Consider the following 22,234-nt stretch of genomic DNA (forward strand, 5'->3'; position numbering starts at 1 on the left):
ATACATTTTACCCCTCCCTACAGGAGGCACTCCCTACAGGAGGCACTACTTTTAGGCACTCCAACCAAACTATCCGCTCTGTGGGGGAGTCTGATTCCTCAGTATTTGCCTTGTCTGCACCCCAGCTCCTGCCCCAGCTTGCAACACGTGTATCCACTGAAATAATTAAAGGGGGAATGTGTGACTAGTTTTCAATAGCATGACCTCTGCCCCTCTGTCTTTAACACACGGCTTGTCCCATTCCTTTTTTCATTGTAAGTTCAACACTTTCTGTGCTTTCGCATATTACCTTCTTTACTGCTCTTGGCAGTATTCTGAAGTTGGAAGTCTACCCTTTACAAGAGAAGGAACTGAGGCTCAGAGAGATTACATGACTTGTTCAAAGATAGGAAACAGGAGGTCCAGGATTTGAACTGGGTACTATGACTTGGAAGCCCAGCATTTTCCCACTTCACTCCCTGTCCTCCCTAAATTGTGTTTACAGAGCATCTGCTCTCCTTCAAGAACAAAGGCCCGAGGTGGATGGAGGCTTACCTCACATGAAACTTTCCTGTGTGATCACCTCTCCTGGCTGCCCTCTGGGCCACTTCCCTAATTACTCACTGATACCTAGGACTGATGAGTCAGGATAACTTGGTAACTGTTTTTTCCCCCTCTTTTGGTCCCAGAAATCTGTAGTTGCATTTTAATGATGAGAGGACTGAGGAGTGATCCAGAGATGGTAATTTTGTTTTTATCAAAGGCTCATACATTTACATATAAATGACAAGCAAAAGCCTTCATACAATCTGTTAAGGGCCCGAGTAGAAGGAGCAGGTAGAAGAAGGATAATTTTGCTGTCCCCTTGCTTGGCCTCCTTCCACCCTTCATCCCTGACACCGGTGCTGCTGGTTCTTGAGCTTAAGACTTGAATTGAAACTTACACCTCTGGCCCCGTTAGTTTTCTCAGGACTTTGGGTTTGAGCTGGAATGATATGGCCAGCTTCTCTGGGCCTCCAGCTCACAGATGGCAGATCAGATTGTAGGACTTCTTGGCCTCCATAGTTGTGAGCCAGTTCCTCCAATTGTTGTAATACAGCTCCTTTTCTCTCTCTCTGTCTTACTGCCCCCACCCCGCTCATCTTCCTCCTTCCCTCCCTCCCTCCCTCTCTTCTATTCTGTGTCTCTGGAGAGCTCGAATAGACATTATTTTACCATTCTGGCAGTGGCTATATATAGCCTTCTAGCTGCTAGGATGATAGTGATTCTTGCACACACAGGTCATTCTGTTTGTAGATAGTCTTAGGAGGCTTCATTGACTTCATTCTGACCATGGGTGCCACGGGGGTTGGCAATGTCTCAAACTGAGTTCAGAACGACCATAGAGACCAAGCCCTTCCCAAAGCATTATGCCATTCATAATGCCCTCTCTGGCCTGTGACCCTTCCATGATTAGAATGGGCCCCCCTGCTTTTTATGGGTCACTGATTTGTGCCAGGAGAGGGGAAGGAATGAGCAAGGTGTTCCTCTCTCAGAGCCCCAGCAGGTGATCCTCTCTTTTTCTCATGGGTCCATGAAAATCTATGGAATTCTGTCCAGCCAAGCAGGAAATAAAAATCACATCCGAATCTGGGACATCCCTTATCTTGGCACCAGGGATATTGGTCAGTCTTACACATTCTCTCCAATACCTAATTCATTCATTCATCCAGTCAAGAAAACTTTACTCACTTCCAACTGAATGTCAGGCACTCTCAACACTTGCAATTCAATGGCAAACACCCCATAGAGGGTACCTATCTTCTTGGAACTTAAAGGTCAGAAGCAAACTTCAAAATTACATATATTCTAGAGTTAGAAAGCTTTGGTTTGCTCATATAATCTATCATATCCCAACCACAAGAGTAGATGATTAAACTGTCCTAAGAGATGAGAGAATGTGGAAAATCACTAGATGACAATATCCATAGATGAAGAAAATTAAAATGTTAGAGGGCTTTTTATTTTTATTTTTTTGCTATTTATAATGGAAAGACTAAGACTGCAGGCTCAAATAGCGAGCTGAGTTTGCCCCTTAGCTGGCTGCCTGGATCAGCTCGCAGTCACTCAGTGTGACGTGGCCCTTGCTTCAAGACTCCCAGCAAATCAAAAATTCCAGTTTTGCCTCCTTCACTTAGCGAGCCCCGAGCAATTCCTGCCCTTATCTCTCCTCTCCTCTTTCTATCTCGGTCTTCCAGACACCTCTGTCCTTACAATATTTTCCAAAGTGAAATAGGTCATCTAAGGGAACAGTAACATTTTGATCCGTAAAACCCTACTTCTCCCTCAGCCTTTCCTTCCATCCCCCGTGTGTGGGCACAGCACAGTTCTTGATTTAAAAACTCAGCGCTCAGTGTTCCTGGCTCAAAACCCTCTCTAACAATATTTCTACTCTGTTTTACACTCAAGCGTTTCACCCTTGATGTTTTCAGGCAACACATCTGTGACGAAACACAAGTAGCAGATACAGATACTCTTTTATAGACAGATCATGCTTCCCCATGTATATGTTCTTATACATAATTTTTCAACAACTCTGTAAAATAGGGCAGAGGCCATTACCCTCATTTTCCTCCTGAGGAAGTGGAGGCAAAAGGTTTGCTCTGTCAAGTTTTTCAGTTGACGAAGATGACGTTTGATCGACATTGATTGAAGCAGGACAGTTAGGAAACGGAAATCCCCAGCTGTGGGAGGTTCCAGAAGTGCTTTCTCCACCGGGCTCCGCTCCTGGACTTCTTTGGATGTGGGTGATATGTGAGTGTGCCTGGTACAACAAAGGCTTGCTCCAGTACAAGAATGGAAAGTACTGTTTCAGCCCTGACTGGTGTGGCCAAATTGGTGGAGCCTCATTCGGTCAAGTGAGGTGTTGCCCGTTCGATTGCTGGTTGGGGCCCATGCCTGGGTTGCAGGTTCAATGCCCAGTCGGGGCTCCTACAAGAGACAACCAGTTGATATTTCTCTCTCAAGTCAATGTCTCTCCTTTTCTTCCTCCTTTTGTCCTCTCTCTAAAAATAAATAAGTAAAATCTTTTTTTAAAAAGTAAGTACTATTCAGTTCAGCAAAAGTGGAGTCTGGGGGAGAGACACCCAAGGGGCTTACAGGGGTCCTGGCAAGAGGAGAACTACCAGAGGGGAAAGGGGTGGGGGAGGAGAGTAAGCAACAGAGAAGGAGAAAGGTGTGAAATAATTCACCCCAATTTGTCTTTATGAAAATTTGATATATGAAAATTCCTACTTGAAAATGAGATAAATAATGAAGTAATTATTTGCATTACAAATTAAGTCTCCACTTCAAAAGAGTGTTTACCACAGGTGTGATTCTGTGATGTGAGATGTTAGAAAGGAATATGACTTGGGGGAGGTGGGAGATATAAACAATAAAACCCTGATTATAAAGTAATAGGAAATAATCCGGTCATAAAGAGGGAGGCACCTGAAGAAGGAGGTGGTCGTACTGGGAGCTTTCTGGCAAAGCTCGGGTTTTTAAAGGATGTGAAAGAAAGAGCACGGGGATTATAGATGAGCTTGAACACAAAAGACTGTCATGAACCTTCAAGAACAGAATAAAGAAGGCTCAAAGTCAGGAATAAATCTAGCTTTGCAAAAGTGCAAAAGGCTGCCTTAAGAACCCTGAAAGCTTTCCTCGGTGTGAGGAGAAGCGCTAACACGGAGTGACTTGCTCTTTGACTAAGCAAGGTGGTGCAATGTTACGTTAAATAATTCTTATTTCTTCCTATTGTTTAGTTTGCTTCTGTCTTCTGTATTTCTCTTAGACACTGTGGAAGGAGTATATTAATATTAACACACTTGGGCAAGGAATGGAATTCCTCAGGGTCTGGGCATCAGAAACAGGTTTGGAAGCCCTCCAGCCAAAATTGGAGAGAAAGATGGTGAGAGGATGTGGGAGAGAGACAACCCCGGAAGATGTGATCTACCCCTCTGCGCTCTCCCACTCTGCCCCCATGTTGGGTAAATTCCACTCAAACTTGTTCACTGTTCAGTGTGAGTGGATTTCTTGAGGAAATAAAAGATGGGCTCGACGTGGCGTTCTGTGGGGCGTGGGGAAAGTGAAAGGCGGCTGTCAGATGCAGGAGCCAGAGGAAGCGGAGACACCGGGATGTGCCACCTTCAAGTCTGAAAGGAAGGCGGAGTGGGAGTTAAAATCCCACACAGGCCAGAAAGTAAGAAAACATGGGATTCCTCAAAATGGGTTTAGGCTGGTCAAGAAATTGAACTAAGGTGCCTGCAGAGGTGTTCCCAGAACCTGTATCAGTGATCCATTAGGTGTTACAGCCAAGTGGAGAAGTGCCCGCAGGCTTTTTGAGAAAGGGAACGGATTAGATTATACCAGCTATGGGTCGGTAAGGCCTGACTTCCATTCTACTGCAAAGACCAGTCTGGGGCTCAGCCAGGCCTGGTATTCCATCTCCCTGGTCAGGATGGATTGGGGAGGGCTGCCGTGTCCTAATCCTGCCCAGTAAGATACGGGGAGTCTGCATGGTGGGGGGGGGGAGGGGGCAGGGTGCAGGGACTGACAGAGAAAATGACAGGAGGAGAAGACTGGCTTTTCGGCTGCTGTTGACATTTTTCTATCAGGAAGGACTCTTGGAACTGCTCCATCTTGCCTTGTACTCATGGAGGTAGCAGTGGGGAGCCAGCTTGAGAGCAAAGCCAATATTTTGCAGTTAGCAGAGAGGTGAGCTGGAAAGAGTCTGAATCCACCACAGCATTGCTAAACCTCTGAATCTGACAACCTGAAGCTCATACTAACACAGACTTCTTCACAAGTAATGATAAGAAACTTTCTCATAATTTAAGGCAATTTCAGGCAGGGTTTTCTGTTACTTGGGGCAAAGAAATCCTAACTGGTACAATGGTATCAATTGAATTAAAGAAAAATGGAACAAAACACAGTTCTGCTGTTTTCATAGTGTCCTTGCCATGAAAGGAACTTGTGGACCAGAAGGTAGTAACTGGGAACACGTGTGGAGGGCTGGGGTAGCCCATGCAAGTCCTGCACGCCGTCTGACGCCAAGGATTCCAGCCTCAGTGCTTTATCAGAAACATGGCAACGTTCTCTTAGATGTCTCCTTCCATTTGAAGATCTTTTAAATCTCAGAGAAAGACTAATACAGGAGATAAAATTAAAATTCAAAGTGACTTCATGGGCTGGAATGCTGGGGTACAATCAGCAGGTCAAACAGAGGACAAATGAGGGATCCAAAATGAGCAAAATGTGCCAGAGACATGGAAATGAAGAACAAAGGGACAGTGGCCAAGGGGAGGCAGGAGGAGGTAACGGGGGAAGGATGGGGAAGGAGCAAGCAAAGGAACCTGAACAGAGGACTTGCAGACACAAACAAGGTGGGGAGGAGGGATGAGCAGTGGGGAAAGAGGTGGCACAACTGTAACTCAACAACAATAAAAAAGAAGAAAAATAAATAAATTAAAAAATATATAAGGGATCCAGCACAGGCTCCAAAAATCAATTCTAGAAGGTCCAGTTGAGTGAGACTTGGTTTAGTAGAACTTTAGTGGGAAACACCTGGGACCTTCAGCTGAGCATGTGTCATGGATGCTGTCTGCTTTTTAGGTTCCCCCTTCAGAACTAAGGCAATAACATCCCCAGCTGTGGTGGTGGTGGTGGTGGGGGCATGTGTTGCTGGTCCTTCTGCAGCAGAGAACTATATACCTCATGAAAAATACTCCCTAGTGTGCTACTGGTTCTTGGTGCAAATAGAACACTTGACCATGGGATACCAGATATCCATGCAGCTGGAATTACCCATCACCAGTTTTGTCAGGTCCCCAGTAACAATCACAAGGGAGAAAGTTGTACATCTGGGGTCAGGCATGCATGGAACCAGACAGCACAGAGAAGCTGCTCAGCAGGTGGCCCAGACTTCTGTGTCATCCACCGTTATTCAGCTGGTGCCTCATCCTCAGCTCACACTTAGATGCACCTGGGGTGAGGGAACGAGCTGAGTCTGGTGCACGGGGTGAGTTTGCCAAGTATATGGTTGCAAGGCAAAAATAGGCTATTGTTGTACTTCACAGGTGCAGCTCCACTCAGGAGTGTCTCTGAACCACAGGAATAGGGGGAATTCCTCATGGACAAAGCCTCAGGCAGTATGTCTGTCACAAGAAGTACTTTGAGGTACAAATGCATGACTCATGGGTAGTAGTGAATGACATGGCCAGTAACTGCAGAAACTAGGAAACAAAATGTCTTAGCTAGTTGGTGTCAACTGACTTCCATCAGTGCTGGCACGATGGGTGCATTGAGGGACTGGGTAGCAGGTGAGAGTGGGGTTGCCATCCAGGCAGAGCTAACTGACCTTGATCATCAGGAGAGAGTAGTTCTGCTCTTACAATAATGGAGACAGAAAGAATACTCCTTGGCGCAATTTAAAAAAATAGTTTATTTTTTATTGCATTTTTTCCATTACCATGTATTCCCCTTCCACTCTCTCCCCTCTCCACTCAGTCTCCCCCACCCCTACAATAACCACACTGTTGTCCATGAGTCCTTTTTCTTTGTTTTGCTGAATCCCTCTCCCCCCAACTGTCACCCCCCCCCCCGCCCACAGCTGTCAGCCTGCTCTCTCTACCTATGAGTCTGTCTCTATTTTGCTTGTTAGTTCAGTTTGTTCATTAGATTCCACAGATGACTGAAATCATATGGTATTTGTCTTTCTCTGACTGGTTTGTCTCACTTAGCATAATGCTCTCCAGGTCCATCCATGCTGTAGCAAAGAGTAAGATTTTCTTCTTTTGTATGGCTGAGTAGTATTCCATTGTACAAATGTACCACAGCCTTTTTATACAATCTTCTACTGATAGACACTTCGGCTGCTTCCAAATCTTGGCTTTTGTAAATAATGCAATGAGTATAGGGGGCTTTTTGTATACTCTTTTGATTTAGTGTTTTGGAGTTTTTTTTCGAAAGTGGAATCACTGGGTCATGATGTAACAGTGGAACATTGTAATGGTGGGAAATTATAACCCACTCCACCATTCTTCCAACATTGTTTCTGTAAGTGCTGACTCTGACTAATAACGTAGCTTGTAGATGAACAGCATGCTTATATGAAAGTTCTAGGAGTTACCTTCAGAAGATAAGGACCCCAACCTTCAGGCATCCCAGCTCTGGGAGATTTGCTGACCTTCAGCCATGGAGTCAAGGTGATGAGAATCTAGGATGACTAAACCAGGATGACGCACACCTGGTTCATGGTGTCAGACCATCACTTACTTGCCTTGTTGGAATGGACTGTGCTAGTTGGCACCAAGAGAACTTTGCAGCCACCTCCCTTGATCTCTTGTTCTGTTCCTCTCTCCCTCCTTATGAAAACCTCTGCCTCCACTGAGAGGTGAAGGTGGGCTTTGAGACATGAATCCCCTATCTACCAGGTGGCTGGCACCTGAAAATAAACCACTTTCCTTTACATCAGTGCCTGCCTCTCAGGTATTGGATTTCAGAGCTGCAGGCAGCCAGACCTGCTTTCAGTTACAATAAGGTGGATCCACTTTTAATTTTTTTTTTGAGATAATTCCATACAGCTTTCCACAGTGGCTGCACTAGTCTGCATTCCCACCAACAGTGCAAAAGGGTTCCCCTTTCTCCACATCCTCACCAGAACTTGTTTGTTGATTTATTGGAAACCATAAAAAAATTTAAAAGACCAGCCAGGAATAAAGAATGCAATACCTGAAGTAAATAATGCACTAGAAGGAATAAACAGTAGGTTAGATGAAGCAGAGGATCAAAGCCCTTGCACAATTCTGGTGATAATGGACACTACGGCCAGCATGGCCTGAGAATGGAGGCGAGGACGGAGCCTGTGCACGGCCCCGGAACGTGGGCCCCCACTGAGTAAGTCTGGTCGGGTTACTGCCACTGCTGAGTGTGCCGCCTGCCAGCAACAGACACCCCTGAGCTCCCTGAGCTTCTAAATGATGTCTTTTGAATTGCAAGTAATTTTCATAAGGTTCAATTTATCATTTTTTTCTTATTTACGGTGTTTGCAGTATTATATATAAGAACTCTTTTCCTATTCTAAGATCAAAAAGATTTTCAATTACGTTTTCTTTCAAGAATGTTGTTGTTAGTGCTTACATTTAATTATATGATCCATCTTGAGTTAATTTTCGGGCATGGTGTGAGGTATGAGCCTAAGTTCATGTTTCTGCACATAAACATCCAGTTGTCCTAATGCCATTTGTTTAAAACATTCTCCTTTTTTCAATAGATTGCCTTTGTTAAAAATGAGTTGACCATGAATATAAGAATTTGCTTCTAGACCTTTAATTCTGTTCCATTGATCTAAATACCTACCTTCCACTACCGTGTTGTCTTGACAACTGCAGCTGTATAGCAAGTTTTGAAATAGGAAAGTATTTCGACTTTGTTCTTTTCAAAAATCATTTAGACTATTCTGGATCTTTGTCGTTTCATTAAACTTTAGAATCTGCTAGTAAGTTTCTAAGGGGAAAAGCAGGTCTTTTGGTCTTTTGAGAGAGATTGCACTAAACATACAAGTTAATTCGGACACAACTGCTATGTTAGCAATGTTGACTCAATTCAAGAACATGGACATTTTGAGGTCCTTGTTCCTTTTTATTTCTTTTTAAAATAAAAAAAATGTGCTAAGATGAAATTCATATAACATTAAATTAACCATTTTAAAGTGAACAACTATGGAGCATTTAGTACCTCTATTTTGCAAGCACTACCTCCAACTAGTTCCAAACATTTTCCTCACCCTAAAGAAACTGTGTGCCCACTAGGCAGTCGTCCCCATTCCCTCTCCTCCCAGCTTGGGAAACCACCAAACTTCTTCCTGTCTCTATGGGTTTACCCATTCAAGATTTTTATAGAAATAAAATGATACAATATGTGATCTTTTGTGTCTGTCTGCTTGCATTTAGCATAATGTTTTCAAGGACCAAAGGGTGAATTTTATAAGCAGGCAGATTTTGGCTTAAAAGAGGAAGGAAGATGATAACCTGTCACATCTCGGGAGGAAGTGAGCCAGCTCCTAATACACCTGAGTAATTGTGGGTCAGAGATATTAGAATTTCTACAATAACTAGGGGACTGGTCTGAAGTTCCTTTCAATTCTCAAATTTACAAGCTGTGATAAATTGCAAGCCTTTTAAAGGCCTTTAATATAGAATCTTGTGGAATCTGCTCGAAGCATAATGTAAGGCAATTATATCTCTTTCTCTCCTGGGGTTTTTCATTTTAGTCAGTCTGGACTGGTGTGACCTGGGGGTGGGAGAACTGCAACATATTCCCTCTGAGCTTCCCTCAGGACCCTGCAAGTTGCTGTTGAATTCTAGCTCTCCCGCCCTGCACACTTTTAAGACAAAGAGAAGTAGCTAAGGATTGCCTTTACAGTTTTGACTTTTATGAGCATGTTTATACGTTTTTAGGGCTCAGGTCAGGACATGATTTCTATCCTTCTAGAATTATTGTTTAGCTTGTCTGCTTCTAGTTTAGGAACCCAGACATCGCTCACAAGAAAGCTGAGCTGCAGGAAGCTTATAGACTTGACTCCGACCGCAAAGGGACTCTGTGCCGAGGCTGGAACCTGACCTCTCACCTCTGGCGGCATAGCTTTGTACATTTCCCGATCTCACTAAGTTCCAAGTTTTCTTCTTTCAGACCACTCTTACCATATTTCATGAATTGATTTGTGTCTTCCAAAAAGATATGTTAAAGTCCTAATCCCTGCAACCTGAAATGTGACCTTATTTTGAAATAGTGTCTTTGCAGATGCAATCCAGTTACGGCGAGGTCATATTGGATCAGGGTGGCCCCAAATGCAGTGATTTTAAGAGAAGACATCGGTTTGGATACACAGAAAGAACACCATGCAAAGGTGCAGGCAGAGTTTGGAGTTAGGCTGACACAAGCTAAGGAACACCAAGGGTTGCCGACAGCCACCAGAAGCTGGAAGAGTCAAGAGGATCTTTGCCTATAGTCTTCAGAGAAAGCATGGCCAGGCCAACACTTGATTTTGTACTTCTACCTTCCGGAACTGTGAAAGAATAAGTTTCTGTCACTTTAAGCCACTTAGTCCGTAGTAAATTGTGACAGCAGACCTGGGGAACTAACGCACTAGATCCAGAGAACTTTTTTCAGGCAGGAAGAGATGGAGTAAGAGAAAAGGGTGCTGGATCAGACACCGTGAGAAACAAATATGAAAAGTCTTGAGGGATAAGTGCGTTCTGCTCCTCCTCCCCTGGTCAGGGGAGGAACAGAGGCTCCAAAGTTGCCTTTAGCAACCAAGTATGAGCCATGAGCTTGTGTTGGGTCAGGCCACATTTGGGCCCTTGGCTTTGTGAACAGGGAAAGCGTATCCTGTTGGGACTGCCCATTTGCCTAGTAATCTGACTGCAAATCCAGCCAAGTATCATTTAGGAAATAAAAGATAGGAGAAAAATTAGATTTCATGTGGGAGACTGAACAGACTGTGCCTAATAACTTGAGACAGTTAGAGAATCAGTAGAGAAGCAAAGGTGGGCTGTGAACCAGCTAGCTATGATAGAAACAGCTCCTTAGAGGGAAAATAATAGTAATACCAGCATCAATTATAATAATCTCTTACATATATTAGAGCTTTACGGTTGACAAAACACATCTAGTACATTATATAACCTAAATTTTAATGGTTGAGTGAGGAAAGCTAGGCCTTCAGATCTGTTGTCTTACTAATGAGGAAGTTGAAGTTTGCAGAGGTTAAAACACTTGCTCAAGGTCACTTGTCTGTGCTAGCACTAGAACTCCAGCCCTTGACTTATTTCTGCTCATCGTCTTTCCTATAAGGTGCTTCAGCGCAGCTCTCTCCCCGGGACACATCCTTCCTTAGAGGCTACAGTCAGCTCTGTTCTCCTCCCGTACCCAGCGGACTCTGAACGATGGTGGAGGTTGGATATGAGTTGAGATGGGGGTGGGTGGGGCAGGAGGTTCCAGGGTCTTGTGCTTGGCATAGACTCCCAGTTTCCGCCACTGCCAGCGTGTGTGCTATAGAGCCGAGCTGACGCTGGCCTCACCCTCAACTGAGTCTGTGTGTCAGGAGGTAGTCATGGAAACTCACTCCCTTCCTGATCAGGAGGGAATTAGGCAGAAAAGAGGAATCAAGTTAATTGCCTGTCATCCCCTCTCTGCTCGCTGTGTGTTGATTCAAATTAAGCTTTTTCAGTTTCCTGATGTAGGCAGAGACTAAATGACCGAAGCGTAGGCCAGGGAGTCAGGACCTCCAGGAAAGAGCCAGCTCCGACTGAATCCCTTAACCTTTTTGCCTCTTTGCTTAGTTCTGACCTGCACTTTTCAGGGTAGCAAATCTCTTTGCCTGACCCTCCCCTGATTTCTGACCCAGATTCTCTGAACTGTGTTAATTTTAACCATCTGTGATCCTACATTCATTCAACTAGCTATTCCCCTTCTTGGAGAGAAGAAGAAAGAATTAAAATTGAATCCTGCATTTGTTGAAATTCACCAGAGCTCAGAGAGAAATAGTTAAATAAGTCAGGGATGACTGATGCATGATGTGTGTTGCCCACAGGGAAGGGAGTGGAGGCACGACCCAGAAGTCATCTGGGAGAGATGTCACCATCAGCTCAGCTGACATCTGAGCAAAAGCTGGAGGTCTCCAAAGATGAGGCCCTCTCCTCTCTGTCCTTTCTCAACGATTCCTTCTCTATATGCAGATGGATTATTTGGGATTCCTTGCATGCTCCTTGCTTGTTTTATCTTTAGCTCTGCAGAGATTTTTTATGCCTGTAATGCCCCTCCTACTTTTCTTTTCTTTTTTCACCTATTTTTATTGTTTACACTATTCCAAATGTCCCCATTTTATGGCCCTTTGCCCACCTCCCCATCCTGCCCTCATCCCCCCTTCCCTCTGGCCATCACCTCACTGTGTCTATGGGTTATGTGTGTACGTCCTTTGGCTAATCACTTCCCTTTCTTTCATTCAGTCCTCCTCTCCCCTGTCCCCTCTGACAACTGTCAGTCTGTTCCATGTACCCATGTCTCTATTTCTATTTTGTTTATCAGCTTATTTTGTTCATTAGGTTCCACATGTAAGTGAGATCACACAGTATTTGTCTTTCACCAATTGGCTTATTTCACTTCACATAACAACCTCCAGGTTCATCCATGTTGTCACAAAAGGTTAGATTTCCTTCTTTTTGATAGCTGCATGGTATTGCTTTGTGTAAATGTGTCACCAGTTGAAAAGAATATATACATCCCTATGTTCATAACAGTGTTATTTATAATAGCCAATATCTGGAAACAGCCTAAGTGCCCATCAGTAGGCAAGTGATTAATGGTGTCTTAACCCTGACGGTGTCTGAGAAGCCTTCTCAAACAAGAACACGGGATTTCCAAACCCCAATCCCTTTGCTATAGACAACAAGTGGCTCATCACCACACACATGAACTCTGCCTCCCCCTGGACTATAAGCTTTGTGTGCAAGGACTGTGTTTTCTTCAACCATGCGTCCTAGCACCAAGCACTGTGCCTGGCACATAAAAGGCAGTCAATCAACATTTATTGAACAAGTGATTGATTTAGTTAATGAATAATGCATGGTCTTTTGGAGCATAGTGTCTTGGAAGAAGGAAATACACTTCTTATACTTAAGATCTGAAATTGAACACTGGTTGTAATGTATTTGGATTTCCATACTATTTGTATCTCATTCGAATAGTATGGATAGAGATGAGGCTGCTTTGGGCCCCACAGTTGGTTTGCCCCAAGAACTCTGCTCTGCTTCACTTGAGCAAACATCTTTCCTGGGATTTTAGGCCTCACTGGCTCTGAAAGTCATGTAGGAACCATAGAGGTAGAGGAGGTAGAATGCAGAATCCTGGGACGAGGAGGCTGACGTGAGCGCTTGGGATTCCTCCAGCAGGATTTTCCTGCATGAGAAGGAAATTCTGGGAAGGGGATGTTGCCTTCTAGCAGACACCGTCTAGGGAAAAATTACCTCTCAGTTTATGGTGGAGGTGACAACATGACCTTCTCCTCCTGTCTATATGATAGAAGTTCATAGTTTTTACAGGGCTCTTGGGAAAGAGTGCTGAACTAGGACTCAGCAGACTTGAGTGCTTTCCCGTCATTAACCAACATGGGACAACAGTTTTAGGCCATGTCCGTGAATGAAGGAGATGGTAAACCAAATGCTCCCTAAGTTGCTACTGTCCCATGATTCTATAGAAGTCGATTATGGATTTCCCCTGTGAGTGTTTCAGAAATTGAACTTGTCTGGAGAGGGAGAGCAGTACCTTGGGCTGGGTTCTTAGGAAAACCTAGGGGTGGAGGTGGGTGAAGTAAAGTGAGATTCTCCCAGAAACCTTGTTCCATCTTTTTCTTCCCACCCCTTTACCTCTCGCTGGTGGGAGGCAGTGATTAATTGAATGGGCTTGGGAATCAGAGAGAAATGTATATGAATCCCAGCTCCATCACTTACTACTGTGTGTGAGTCAGGGCAAATTTTTTAACTTCCCTCTGCCTTAGCTTCCTTACCTACAAATGTAGTTTGTCTTCCTAAGGTTATCAGTAGGGTCGAGTGACCTGATGTGAAGAAAAGATACACAACATTTGCTATCGTTTCTCACAAATATATTAATACCAATGCTGTTTATGTTTCTGTCCTAAAACTCTGGTTTTCACATGGAATTCTGTGACCTTTTACCCCACTGTCCAATCTGTTTACTGTTGACTTTACATGGGAAAACCTAGGAATCACGTACTTTTACTTCTTCAGATATTTAGTCGTCTCAGTCCCTGGTTTTGCTTGCACCATAAACCTATTGAGCTGAACGCACAAGAACTGGTGGAGAGTCAGAGTTTTCTGCCGAGTTACAATATGAACATTGCTGCAGACCATAATGTTTAAAAAATGCTGACATCCAAAGCATCCAGGAACAACAGGTAACGGACTCAGCAGGGGTGTTTCCTCCATACACTTAAAGGACCAGAGGAATGGGGAAAGGGGAGCCTTGGGTTCCTTGTGAATTTCTTGTGTATTTTAAAGTTGAACGCCTTTGCTGAAGGTACGTCATGCCTATGTACTGATAGCTAACAGTAAATTTACTGAGGTTCAGAATGATAACATTTCATAAATTATCCACAAATTGTATGCTGATTCCGTAATCAGCAGGAAATAGCTTCTGAGGTGAAAAGGTAAATGATGAAACTATTCAAGTTCCTTGTAAATGCAATTTTGAATGACATGTGCATGTTGTTTCTATATACTTTTAACATCAGTTGTTGGACAGGTGACATTTAGGGTCGGTGGTAGGACTTCACCAAGACCATCCGGGTGATGGCTCTGGACAGCCACCCTGGCCGGTGCACTCAGTTCTGAGGGCTGCTGTCCGTCTAAATGAGTCCCTACCATCCTCCAACAAGTGGATAGGCAAATGTGGGAGCTGGCGCTGGGCTCCTTGTGGGCAAATCTGTGTAACTTGTGCCTCTATAACCTAGGAGGTGATAGGCACTTTGCAGACACTTTGTGCTTAATGAGTTTCAGGGTCTGAAATCATCGGGTCTCTATTAAGCAGGAGATGGAGATGCCTGGGTAGGAAAAGCTTATAGCATTGTGAAATGCATATCTAAGGCCTGTTCTGAACTACAAGGTGATACTTCAGTAGGACTTGTCTTTCCTTTTTCATTAACGTCCCATCTTGAATACTCTGGAGTTGAGATTCTGACAGTAAGGGGATGGAATCCAAGGGCCTTCTTAACTAGAACTAAAATACAGGAGTAGCGAGGTTTGAAATGAAGCCTGGGTCCCAATGTGGGACAATGTCTCCTTCCTGGTGAGGGTGAGTGGTGCCCCTCGCCAAATGTAGCCAATCAGATTTTATGAAGAGGTAGCAGCATTAGTTTTGCCGTTATATTTCAGGGTACAATGAATGAAAGGGATTACTGAAAGGGAGTGGGCCCACAAAAGCACAAGGTTAGCCTGACAGTTAATTAGAGGTTTGAAGGAAGACTGTCTGTTCTGCAAGATGGCTTCCTGGCTGAGATTTCAAGGAGTCCTGGCAAGTTCAGAATGATGAGATCTGTTCATTTTTCCTTCACTGTAATGAATCATGCCTTTGATGATGATTTTGTGTATGTGTAGAGTCATGTTTTATCAGCTTCTTTCTGAATGATTGCTTATCACCAGGGGCCTTCCAACAAGCTAAAGATTGCCAGAATGAAGTCAGACTTGAGCTGGAGAGGTAGAACATTCTGTATCGGAGGAAGCAGTTGGTTGCACTTGCCATTCAGAACCATCTTGGCTCCAGCAACCTTCTGCCCCCCATGTGTCAGAGGACATGGCACACTGTGAGCAGGCCCTGGCCAGTGGCTCAGTGGCATGGTGGCTGAAGGTGGACACAGGAAGTGTTCTCGCCTCTCCCTCAACAAGACAGGATCTTGAGGAAGGCTTTGCGGAACTCAATGTTGAAGGTGGTATAGATCACAGGGTTGAGAGCGCTGTTCATGTAGCCCAGCCACGTTGTGGCTCTGTAAAGCACAGGAGACACGTGGCATGCTGGGCAGTGGGCATTGAGAACGTGGGTCAAAAAGAAGGGCAGCCAGCAGACAATGAAGGTCCCTAGGTTGCAAAGGAAAAGAAAAACTGGGTAACGATTTTGCTTTTTCCTTTTTTATAATGTGAAAGTGACTCATGCTTGTTTCCTTTATGCCAGCTACTATGCTAGAAGTTTTACATACCCATTTAATTTTAAACCACCCCTGTGAAGTAGGTGTGATTAGCCACTTTTTTATTTTTTGATGAGAAAACATCAAAATGTCTTTGATTCATCTTAGGTCTTTGTTCCTAAATCAATTTTATAGTTTGATCTTTAGGTAGTTCTTTACTAGTTTTTTTCTACTTTTCAATTTATTTAAAAAATTTTTTTTTGAAAAGATTTTATTTCTTTATCTTCAGAGAGAGGAGAAGGGAGGGAGAAAGAGAGGGAGAGAAACATCAGGTGGTTACCTCTCACAGGCCCTCAGCCAGAGTCCTGGCCTGCAACCCTGGCATTTCCCTGACTTGGAATTGAATTGGTTACCCTTTGGTTCACAGGCCAGCTCTCAATCCACTGAGCCACACCAGCTAGGGCTCTATTCCTCAATTTAAAATAAATACTTATTTAATGTCTAGCCATCAAGACATAATGCTAGGTGCTGATAGGAAAGAAGACCGAAAGTGCAATGGACACAACTCTGACTGCGCAGGAGAGTGCTGCCGGGGTGCACACAGAGTCCCTACCATAGGAGAGAGGGAGATTTGTCAGTGATAATGAAGAAAATGAATTGCTTTCACTAACTTCGTGGTATCTGTGACTTATTAATGTTTAATTTAAATAGTTAATATTTGTTTAAAAAATAAATAGTTAATATTTATTTAATGCTATGTTTTTCTACTCTCAAACACTACCTCTGATTTTATAAATTATGGCAAACTTGGTAGCTACAGAAAAATGGAAATAAAAAAAAATAACCACCCACCACTCTAAGTCAATCACTTTTGACATCTTAGTGAATTCATCTTCAGGGTTTCTTTTTCCTCCCTCTGTATTTAAAATAATGGAGATGTTACCATACCACATGACTGACTGTAGTTTCCAGCATTGCTATTTTCTTTACATAATATTCTAGAATAAGTAAGCATTTATCAAATATCTAATATGTGTCAGGCACTTATCCTACTTATCATTTGATTTATCTATTATCATAAGTCCATGTGACAGGCAGCAAGAACCATGGATAAACCCAGTTCAATTAGGCGACATGTTGAGTTTCATGTTTCACAAATTTCAGTCTAGGCCTTGTGATTTCTACCAGGTAATACTTGTACACAAGCCCTTTTCAGTTGTGTTATAAACATTTATAAATATCACAGTTATTGGATTTCTGATTTCTGTCAAATGTAGTTACGTTAACCTGCCAGCTGTGCCGAACTCAACCCAACCCAACCCAACCTAACCTAACTCAGCTTAACCTGATCCAAACTCACCAAGCACAATGGCCAGCATCTGAGTTGCCTTCTTCTCCCGAAGTGGCACTCCCCGAGGTTGCAAGGGCCCCAGCTTCAGGGATGTCGACAACCTGCCGTTACTGAGTTTTCGAACCTCTAAGCTCAGCTTGGGTGCCATGGTGGGGCTGAGGGAGTTCCGAGTGCTCTCCTCCCTTTTCAACTCTCCTTCCCCTTCTTGGAAGCCTGGTGGCCCGAAGGCAGTGTCTTGGCAGATGCTATAGTACCGCCTCAGCTCCATATGTGCCCGGCCAGGGGACAGGTGTGACAACAGAGGGTCCTGACATTTCTGGGGATACTGTTTATCTTCTGAGTGTTCCTGAAAGGAAAAAAAGAAAGCAATGAAGGAAGGGGAATCCAATATTGTGTAAAACTGTGGGGGGTGTAACTGAGAGTGGTAGGACCTTGGAAAGTTGAGGGAAGTAGAATCTGCTTCTGACTGCACTAAAAAGTACCTACCACATACAAGTATAGAACATTTGAGAATCACAGTAAACACTTGAGGAGGCTAGTACAGGATTATAGCCTGGCCTTTTAAAGTTCAAATGGCTTAGATACACAGAGGAACATGTCAAGTGACGCCACTGGGTTGTAAGCAACAAAATCTGGACTCTGATAAACCCTTAAAGACAAACAGCTCAATTTCTTCACCATATAAATTGCAGCGACAGCAACAGCAATAACACCAGTTGCAAAATATGGGTCTTATTTGAATTTTGATTCAAAAAACCAACTGTAAAAAATTTATAAGACAATTGAGTAAATTTGTGCACTGGAAATATATATGGCATTGGACAGGGGGGCAAAAAACCCCCAGAATTATCTTCTGAAGGGCAGGCCCCTTGTAGTGCAAGTTCCCCCCAGCTAGATGAATGTTCTAGCAGCCCATCTGTACCAGGGTACCAGCTGGCCTTGAAGAGGCTGTGTTTGGTTTCAGTGAATTCTTTTTTAAAGACTCTTTCAACATGTCTGCCCATTTCATGATGGGTGACTTACGAGCACACCTGCCCACACCGCACAGAGTGTTCATCAGTTTTTGACCAAAAACAGCATGGCCTCCGTGTCCCATTTACCCGATTTCACCTTGAGCAACTTTTTTTTGTTTGTTTTCCCTGATGAATAACGTCCTTAAAGGGAAATGTTCTGCTGATGGGGAAGAGGTGAAACTAAAAACAGCAGAAGCACTAAAAGGCATCAAAATCAACAAGTTCAAAAACTGTTTTGAGCAGTGGAAAAAATGTCTCTATAGATGTGCTGTATCATATAGATAGTACCTTGAAGGTGACTGCAGTTTAAACATGTAAGAATAAATATACAATTTTTATAAATAAATTTTGCTTTGGGGTCCCTTCATACATATCTTCACACAAAGATATGTTTATTAATTTTAGAGAGGGGAAGGGAAAGGGAGAGAGAGAGTGAGAGAGAGAGAGAGAGAAAGAGAGAAAGAGAGAAAGAGAAAAAGAGAGAGAAACATTGATGTGAAAGAGATACATCAATTGGTTGCCTCCTGTACACATTCTCACTGGGGATCAAACCTACCCCCTGAATTGAACCCTCAACCCTTTGGTGTATGGGATGACGCTCAACCACTGAGCCACCTGGCCAGGGCTGAGCATTGGATAATAATATTAGGGAATTAGGGATATTATTAATTTATCTAGTTTGATGTGGTATTGTCATTATGTGTTTTATAAAAGAGTTCATATTCCTTATGAACTTACAGAAATATTTTTGGTTGAAAGGCTGTTATGTTTGGGATTTGCTTCGTAACAACCCAATGGGTGTATGTGAATGTAGGTGGGAGTGCAGATGAAAGAAGATTGGCCATGAGTTGATAATTATTGAAGCTGGCTGATGGCTAATGAAGGATTTGTTATGTTTGTCTTTCTACTTTTTTATTTTTGAAAATTTCCACAATAAAAAGTTAAGAAATAAAGGAAAATCCAGGACATTTATCTCAGCTTTTCTACTAAGTAGAGATATGTTTGGGCAAGTTAATTAAATGTCTCTAAGCCTCATTTGTAAAACAGAAAAGAAATTGGGAAAAATGGCTTTGGGATCAGTAGACTTGGAGTAAAAAAATGAAAGTATATGGAAATTTCTGATATTTGGGGCAAATATGTATGTGACCAACACCTGAACTTCTTCCCCTGTTTGAAGAATCAGACACTGTTAACCTTGAGTAGCCAGCAGAACTCCCATAACTGAAGACATGAGCCAATAGTCACTCATCCCCTCCTCCCCACCTGGCAGCTGGAACTCTGTCTGGAACAAGAACCAAGCCCCGTCTTTTGGAGATTCCTACCTAGGACCTTGAATGGGGGCTGGTAAAGCAGGAAGACTTCAGAATTCATCCAGCAGTGGTGGTGGTCAATGTCCAGTCCTCTACCAGACTCTTCCTTAGGCATGAACAGTATCTTCTAAAGCTGTCCTTCAGCTTTCTCATGAGTCTGAGTTACTTGATATCCTTCCAGTAAGTTCCTTTTACTACATAAGTTAGCCAGCGCCAGGAACCAAGAACCCCCACTATCTTTCCTTAGTTCAAGGAATCACAATCCTCCAGATACACAGTGCTAGTTCACTCCACACATTCAGAAATGTTGTTGAATGAATCAATGCAATGGACCTTCAAGATGATATAAAATTTTAAAATTGTGTTTCACAGAAGTATCCATAAGGATTCTAGTATGACACATTTTAAAAAATTTTGTATTTCAATTTGATGGAGTTTTCTACTTATTAATATTATATTTTAGCTGAATGAGTGTGATTATGTTTATGATTGTGCTGGTATCTCATTATCTTCTAAAAGTGACAATATTTAACTTGCAATGCATTATTTCTGAGTCTAGGACACTGGAGACAAATTCTTGAGAATGCTTATACAATCTTGGATGTGAGAACACTGACCTAATATACCCTGTCTCCATTTACAGTATGTTGAAACTTGGTCCTATGGAAGGAAAGTGATTCTTTTAAGATTATATGTTGGTGAGTGTCTTTTTTGGCTCTACAAACCCTAAACACTATCTCCAAGGCTGACACAAGGAAACCCTGGACCCCTCTGGGTTTGGTTGGCAGAGCCCCCCACTCCCAGGTGGCAGGACAGAAGCCCTTCTCCAGTTTCCTGGCAATGCAGACTCTTGGTCCTCTAATACTCTTGGTCCTTAGTGGTGTCAGCAACCCTGTTACCTGAGCATGTTGACCTCTCTCTTGTCATAATCTTGAAGACATTTAATATTTGGGTGCTCAATTGTCTTTACCACACATTTCACTACCAAGCAACCAACCAACCAATCAACCAAATGTACACTGTAATATCCACTTTTTATCCACTTTTTCTCCTTTTGGCCTTGGAGACTCCTCCAACCTTAAATCTGCTAAAGGCAATTTTAAAATATATATAATATGTAATATATATAACATATATGTATTTTACAAATCATTTATGGCAAGAGTCTCTGCTACACCAGGCTTATGTAAAAAGTGATTAATTAACTATACAAAGATTGGACACACCTCAGACCTGCTTCATGGGTATTTGAAGCTTTATTCCTAATATTTAATTGGCTGTGGAGTTCTGGGAGAGGAATACTGGTCTTGTATTAACACTTCAGGCTCCATTTTGTACTCAGTTTGCTTAGGAAGGCAGGGCTGGCTTAAGTTGGAAGGACAAGAGTCAGGGTGACCATGAAATTATCTTGTCTGTCCCCATATTAAATGGCAAAAAGGCACTTGAAAGTCTCACATTAGCCTCCCCTTCTCTGATTTTCTTGGCTCTGCTCATGTATGCTTCACTGACACCCCACTCCCACTAATGCAAGTGGTTCTGGATGGCATCCTCACACCAAATCTTGTTCAATGAACAAGCCTTTGGCTTCAGTCATTGGGATCATTTGCAATAATCATGTGCTTTCTGGACATCATTTGGCGATTCCTATTCTGAAGCTCAAATCAGGCAGACTCTCAGATCTGTTATAGATACCAGTGTGGGATTATGGCTAGATTCCATTTGGGAATGGAGGTGAAATCAAGTTAAGCCAGCATCTTTGAGAACAGATGTCTTATTTTTTTCTTACAATTAAAGACACAGTTTACTTACCATTTTCCCTGTGGCATCTGATGGAAATCTGGCCCTTAGGGAAAACTGTCGAATGGGGTGCAGCCGAAGACAGGAAGACTAGGGTGGGTTGAAGGAGAAATAATTGTGGGTTAAGCTCCACACGGTTGAGCCATATAGATGACAATGCCTTAAACACAATGGGTGTGTATCTTCATCCTCTAGTGCTGACCTCCCCATCCCTGTTCTACCTGAGCCTTGGAACTCTCATCTTTGAGAGTTTGATCCTCACTCAGCTTGATCTGGACATCCAAATGCATTCAAGATCAAATTCAGTTTTTTTTTTGGTCTCCAAACCTCTTTCCTGAGCATGCAGAACTCTCTCTTCTCATAACTTCAAAGACATTTAATATTTGGGTGCTCAATTCTCTTCATCTCACATTTGGCAAACACCCCATTCAGTGGTGTTCAGTCATTGAACAATCCAATGTTTGGGATTGTTCAATAATTTGGGGTAGAGGTGGGTTTTGTTTGCTTGTTTAGAGTCCAAGCTCCATGAAGGCAGAGGCTGTATAGTATTCTTGCCATCCCTTCCCTAGAAGATTGCAAGTGATTGTTATCCATCTGTTCATGCCTTCAGTACATCGTGGGTAAATTGCTATGACATTAGGCACTGGGATAAGCATAATTTAAAGCCCAAGAAATCAGAAGGTCAGTGCTGAGGCAATAACCTTTTCAGAGCCTAAAAAGACCCCCAAATGCATCACTGGCATCCCATTCTACCACCTCATCGATGCCCTGTTACAGGGGCAGATCTTAAAGGAAAAGAGATTCTGATGAACTCCAAAGATTCTTGGAATGAATGCTCTGGCCAAAAAGTCAATCTTGGGAACGTACCAGCAGTGCATGGTACAACTGTCACCCTAAAACTTTAAGCCCTGTGTGTGACATAAGAACTTCTGGCCATTTGGGGACAATGAAAGACTTTGAAGGGAAGCAGGAGAAGCCTAGAAACTATCTTATCATGTTGCCAGATAAGATGTGCTCTCAGAAAAGACTATCAATGAACTTCTTGGTGGATTTTCTACCACTAAAGCAGAGC

At 43.0% G+C, this 22,234-nt stretch overlaps 1 protein-coding gene across 2 annotated transcripts in view; it reads right to left on the minus strand.

The window, feature by feature from the left end:
- Positions 1-15,447: 15,447 nt before the first annotated feature.
- Positions 15,448-22,234, minus strand: part of DRD3 (dopamine receptor D3) — a 43,392-nt gene continuing 36,605 nt past the window's right edge. Inside the window, exons 5-7 of one of the 2 annotated variants that reach the window (XM_037057364.1) lie at positions 17,199-17,349; positions 17,052-17,099; positions 15,448-15,644 (exon numbers count right to left, since the gene is read on the minus strand). In XM_037057364.1, the coding sequence (XP_036913259.1) occupies positions 15,448-15,644; positions 17,052-17,099; positions 17,199-17,349 (396 nt within the window). Of the gene's footprint in view, positions 15,645-17,051; positions 17,350-22,234 lie in introns of both variants that reach the window. The other variant, XM_037057363.1, reaches the window with a different exon arrangement.

This window comes from Sturnira hondurensis, unplaced genomic scaffold, assembly GCF_014824575.4.
Source record: "Sturnira hondurensis isolate 20B ecotype Veracruz unplaced genomic scaffold, ASM1482457v3 Scaffold0009719, whole genome shotgun sequence".
NCBI classification, from domain to species: domain Eukaryota; kingdom Metazoa; phylum Chordata; class Mammalia; order Chiroptera; family Phyllostomidae; genus Sturnira; species Sturnira hondurensis.